A 5796-nucleotide genomic window follows, 5' to 3' on the forward strand; every position below is an offset into this window, starting at 1 on the left:
TGCATACTCGATGAGTGTGTATTGCGTGTATACATATCTGTGAGAGTAACAATGATTATAAATCAAACCATATTTAGTTATTGAAGTACGTTTGCCTCATCACAACACTTCATGCAGAATCTTGGTGTGGTTGTTAGTGTGACCTCTGACCTCTTTCTCTAGGTGGACTTCCCAACGTCGTCATTTGAGGTGCTCTTCAGTACCCCCCCTCCTGCAGAGTTCAGTCCCCAGTATGACTTCTGCAGACTGGACCAGCACAGCCAGAGACAACTACAGGACGTTCTGCACAAGAAGTCACTTTTCTGGTGAGACAATTATTCTGGCTGGCCGTCTGTCTGGCTGGCCGTTTGTCCATCAGTCTTGCTCTCTATCACGCTACCTTTCTACTCTCTTTCCATGAGAGGACAGAACAGTCCTGTCAGACTAACATCATCCACTACATCATTATAAAGTCACTCTTAAAGTCACTCTTAAAGTCACTCTTGCATTAGAACAGTAAGAGTTGTTGTGTACTGTATGTTCCTGTGCAAGTGTGCAAAACCAACATCGTAGCATTCAGCTGTATAAGTTCTTAAAGGGTGTTAATGGGTTCGTAGTGGACAGAACAGGAAGGGAGACAGGAGATATATGGGCAGTGTGGTGCTCTGGGGATGGTATTGGGAGGGGGATGGGAAAAGAGGAGTGTGTTTAAGTTGATGTCATAGCAGCAGCTGGTGGTGAATCCGCCCCAGATTATATTATACCCCCATCCTTTCTCCTCTCCCCTCTATTCTCCCCATCCCCCCTTCTCTCCCCCCTTCTCTCCTTTCTTGTCGGGGGGTGGTTGGGGTATTTACTATCCTTGTGGGTATCAGAAGTCCTCAAAAGGATAGTAAAACAAGGGAAAACCAGACAAGTGGGGACATTTTGCCAGTCCCCAAAAGGAAAAAAGCTATTTTAGGGTTACAATTAGAGTTTGGAGTTATGTTTAAGTTATGGGTTTAAGGTTAGAGTTAAGGGGTGGGGTTAGGGTTAGGAAAACAGGATTTTGAATGAGAATCAATTGTTTGGTCCTCACAGTGTAGTGTTTAGTCCATTAGACGTTGTCATAGTTTATGATCTTTCTTGTGTGTTGTAAGAGAGATAAACGAACCATGTTTATCTTCGACCAGTGTTTTGATGTTTACTTCCAAGCATGGTTCTGTAAATGGGGCTTTGGAGCGTGCCTTTGAAAGATGGAAGGAAAGGGAATGTGCTGTTTGTGTTTTGATGTTTGTTTAATGTTTACTTTGTGCCTTTCCCTCCACTCTCTTGACCTCTAAATAACCAGGAATGTCTTAATGTCAACCTATGAGGCTTTTGACTAGAATGTGCACTAGGGCTGGATGATGTGGCCAAAATATCATATCACAGTATTTTTCAAATTTATGATGGTATTTCATGTTTTTGAATAATACAATTTTAAATGTGCTTGTGTGTGACCCAAGGGTGGCAACACATACATTTTAAGTGATATTGATGGGTCTTTCTCCATTCTGGTTGTTTTATACTGTTCAATTAAACTTCCACCAACTTTTTCTGCATTTTCATAAATTTCTGCATTTCCTGCGCTAATTTAAGATAATTTCCACACTGCCACGTAGGACTGTGCGATACGGGCAAAAAATCTAGGCCTTATTTTTTACCGACTGTTGCAGTTTAGCCACAACTTGCTTAGAAAAGACAAACTAACTGTTTGCAGATGTAAGAAACACAAACTAATAGTGTTGCCAACAACTTAGTGTTAGTCTCTCCCATGGGCCCGTAGTGGTCTGCTAGGGGACTAGGCGTTGGCCGCGATAGCTTGTGGGAATAGGGACCTAGGTCATGTGTGGCGGAACTAGGTGTTAGGGGCTCGGGACTAAGTTCTGTGGGGCGGACTGGTCTGTGGCGTACCAGAGTTTGGTGGGCTACGATCTTGTGGGCGGGAATACGTCTGTGTCCGGATGCACGATTGCGACGGAGGGCAGACGAGAGTTCGACTCAAGTACGCGGAAAGTAAACTATAAATGGACCTTCAAAGCGCTCACAGTTACCGTGTGCACATTCAAATACATTCGAAGCAACACTAGAAACTAAACCTGGTCCACGGTGCATCATACCGGTTATAAGAATAGAACTTTACTCCTCAGCACCATGTGCACAGCATTCAACCTCACACAATGGTGATTACATGGTTCAGGATCACGTTTTATTGGAATACGATAATTATCATTGGTTGGAATGATAATGAACCGTGGTGTTGTGGATTGAGCAGGGTACAAACTACCGGGTAACATGCTTTTGTGCTGGTTGATGAGACGGATAAAGGCATACCAGATGGGTGTTTAACTCGGGTGGATTACCTTGTGTGTTGATGAGACAGGATCTGTAGTATTCACATATGCTTGTTGTTAGTTGGGACGTGTGTGTCATGGGTATTCTGGTGTGTTTTCTGTTTGTGTGGACTATATCTACTATATTGATTCGTACTGTGGTGTGTGTCCTGTGTTCTTATTCCGTATTTTCTCTCTTATATCTTCTGCCTTCTCCCCCTCTCTCTTGGTCTGCTCTCTCTCTGTACACACTTCCATTGTCTTTTTTTGTGTTTGCCTGTTTTCAATTAAAACATTTGTTTCTATTGGCGAACTTATGTTGGTGAATCGAGTATTGCAAAGCCAAGAGAACGGACTGCAAGTTAGTTATCTGCCAACAAGGCATGGATTGAACCGTGTTCGGCCACATTATACAGGCGTTATTATCTTCTGTCTGTAGGCGATTAGGATAGATGAATACGATAAGCTATCTGTCCCAAGGCGACGGAGGAATGTGACTTACAACGCAAGCAGTGTTTCTCGGCTTTATTGGATTTTTGCCGTGATATTTGCGAACAATCGAGATTGGCGAGAAGGCTGTGTTAACCTCGGTGCCGTCGTATTTTCAGACTGTAGCTGCGCGCCCACATGATAAGTGCTTTCCACTAATTTCACAGCGACACAGTCAACATAGGCTAATTTGAAACACTTTCAGGCATGATAAACGGGGTGAAATTAGCCGCGACGGTCTTGCTCCTCGATGTTTCCGTTGTAGAGACGCGAGACTATCACTTCTTTCTTCTAGACACACAGAGGTAATCCAATTGTTAACGGCATCCACCCCGAAAGTAAACAGGAAATGACAACTTTGCCAATCAATTATTCTGGTACCAAGAATTATCTATATCTTATTTACAGTGAGAGAGGCCATCTTAATGCTGTAGAGAGCACACCAAAATTCGTATTTCCCCAATTTCCAACTTTCACTCTTTTTACCCTCTCCTCTCCACTATCCCCTCTCTTTCCCCACTTTCAGCCTTAAATATTTAATCGTCAGCTTCATATTTATGTTCTCTCTGTTTCTCTCTCTGTCTCTCTCTCTCTCTGTGGTCTGTCTCTCATCTGTGCTCTGGTCTCAGGTTGACTCCAGAGGCACAGCGACTGTTTGGGAGAAGCTTCGTTCTGCCAATCAGAGTGGTCCTCCGCCTGGTGCTGAGCTTGTGCCCCCGCGGGACGTGCGGCATGTCTCGCTACAACTATGCTGCTCTCTCCGCCAGTAGGGCATGTCATCATACCACACCCGCACTGGGCCTGCTGCATGCCAGTAAGGGACTGTGTGTTAGTGCATTTCGTGATCTGCATGTGTGGTCAGGCAATGTTTCTGTGGAACTGCAATATGACCAAGCAACCTGTCCACTTCAGAGGTGTCAACTGAGTCTGTTCATGTGACACACATCTGGCAGTTTGTGTTTGTCAATGGGTTGGACCTATGACCCCCCCCCCCCCCCCCCCCCCCCCCCCCCCCCCCAACCCCCCCCCCCCGGCTTAGATATCCTGTTCTGGAACTACATACAAATCACCCACAGGCACGCAACCAACATCTCATCTGCATTCCTCTTTTAAAATGGACAGTTCAATGATTTCAATTGGTCAGCTGATCTCTCAATCTCGTATTCTATTTGATTGAACAAATTTCAAATAATTTTGCAAATTATTTGAATGTTATTAGTTCCCTGATCAGACGCTGAGGCTACTCGTACGTGGAATGGGACTCTATCTCTTGACCTGAGTGTCTGGAACTCTCTGACCCACCAGCTGGTTGCAGTAACACTATACCAATGCTTATGACTCACTACAAACCCTCGTTAGAGGGCTATGTGGAGGCATCTAACCAACTCCTCAATTCCGTCTCTCTCGCCCTACGCGCGTCTTCGCCTACTACGAAATTAGGTGTTACCTGGAACAGCCCTTACGTGTCGTTCCTGCTACGAGGAGCCATAGCGGGGACAGCGCATCGCACCTACTCTGCTTCTGGTCGGACTTAAACAGTAATTCAGCTAACTGAACTTTCAGCAACATCAGCTCTTTTGTTCTTCACACACATCCTTGATGATGGGTCACATGACAACCTTAGTAGGCCCTCCGCTCCAAATAGCACTGACTGTGGCTCAAGCGAAGCCAATCCTGATGTTCAGGGCTCACGACCACAAACCTGATGTAGGCTGCGCAGTACACACGACACTTGAAGTAGGCTCAAGGACAACAACTTGAGGCTGTAGGCTCCACAGGCACACCGACAACCTGCTGTGTTCGCGCAAACTGATTAGCCTCACAGACACACGCAACTGATGTAGGCTCCAGGCACACGCGCTGTCGTAGGCTCACAGGACAAGCGCACGCCTGATGTAGCTCCAGAACACGCGAGCTATGGTTGGTTCAAGACAACGCGCCCCTGATGTAGGTCACAGACCACCGCCGCCTGCATCGTTAGGTAACGCACACACGCCCCTGTGTAGGTACCCGGACACACGCGCCGCTGATGTGGCTCACAGCACGCAGGCCTGATGTGGTCCGACACACGCGCGGCTGATGGGTACAAACACGCGCGCCTTGATGTTAGCTCACAGCCCGCGCAGCCTGAAGGATACCCAGACACACGCGCAGTGGGTAGGCTCAGACACAACCGCTGCAGCCATAAGAGTCAGCACCGGCGCTGATGTAGGTCAACAGACACCAACGCGGCAGCTTTAGGCTCACAGACACCAAACCTGAGTAGGCCACAGGCACGTGCGCTGGTGTCTCCACGAACCGCGCAGCCTATCGTAGCTCACGCCACAGCGCGCCTGATTGTTGGCTCACGACTCACCGACCGCTGATGTAGGCTCACAAGTTACCGCGCAGCCTGATGTAGGGCTCAGCCAGCACACAGCGCAGCTGATGTTAGAGGCCTCACAGACAGCCCCGAGCCGCTGATGTAGGCCCACGACAACGCGCAGCCTGACTCGTGGGCCCCCAGACACACGCGCAGTTGGCTGTGGCACGACACGCGCAGCCTGATGTGGCCACACGACACGGCAGCCTTGATGTGGTCACAGCACACACGCGTCGGCTGCTGTTTAGGCTCAGACACCAAAGCTGATGTGGCTCAAGAACACTATGTAGGTCAGAACCACCTGATGTAGGCTCACCGCAACACACTAATGTAGGCTCTCAGACACAACTGATGTCGGTCCGGACAACACGAACCTGTGTAGGCTCACGCACAGCGGCCAGCTGACTGTAGGCCTCACAGACCGCGCGCCTTGATGTGGTCACGACACGCAACGCGCAGCTGATGTAGGCTCACCAGACCACAGCGCGCGCTGATGTAGTACAGACACACGCCGCGCGTATGTCGTCACAGACACACGCGCCGCGGTGTAGGCTCACAGACAAGCCCGCAGGCCTGATGTTAGGCTCGACCCCACGCCGCCAGTGTGCTTTA

The 5796-nt window shown here is 48.4% G+C and overlaps 1 protein-coding gene across 1 annotated transcript in view; it reads left to right on the forward strand.

Moving 5' to 3' along the window:
- The window catches only part of LOC111970337 (phosphatidylinositol 4-phosphate 3-kinase C2 domain-containing subunit beta-like), a 79846-nt gene that overhangs the window by 48211 nt on the left and 25839 nt on the right, over positions 1-5796 (forward strand). The window contains 1 exon segment of the mRNA XM_023997016.2: positions 161-305. Coding sequence (XP_023852784.2) covers positions 161-305 — 145 coding nt within the window.

This window comes from Salvelinus sp. IW2-2015, linkage group LG11 (assembly GCF_002910315.2).
Source record: "Salvelinus sp. IW2-2015 linkage group LG11, ASM291031v2, whole genome shotgun sequence".
NCBI lineage: Eukaryota > Metazoa > Chordata > Actinopteri > Salmoniformes > Salmonidae > Salvelinus > Salvelinus sp. IW2-2015.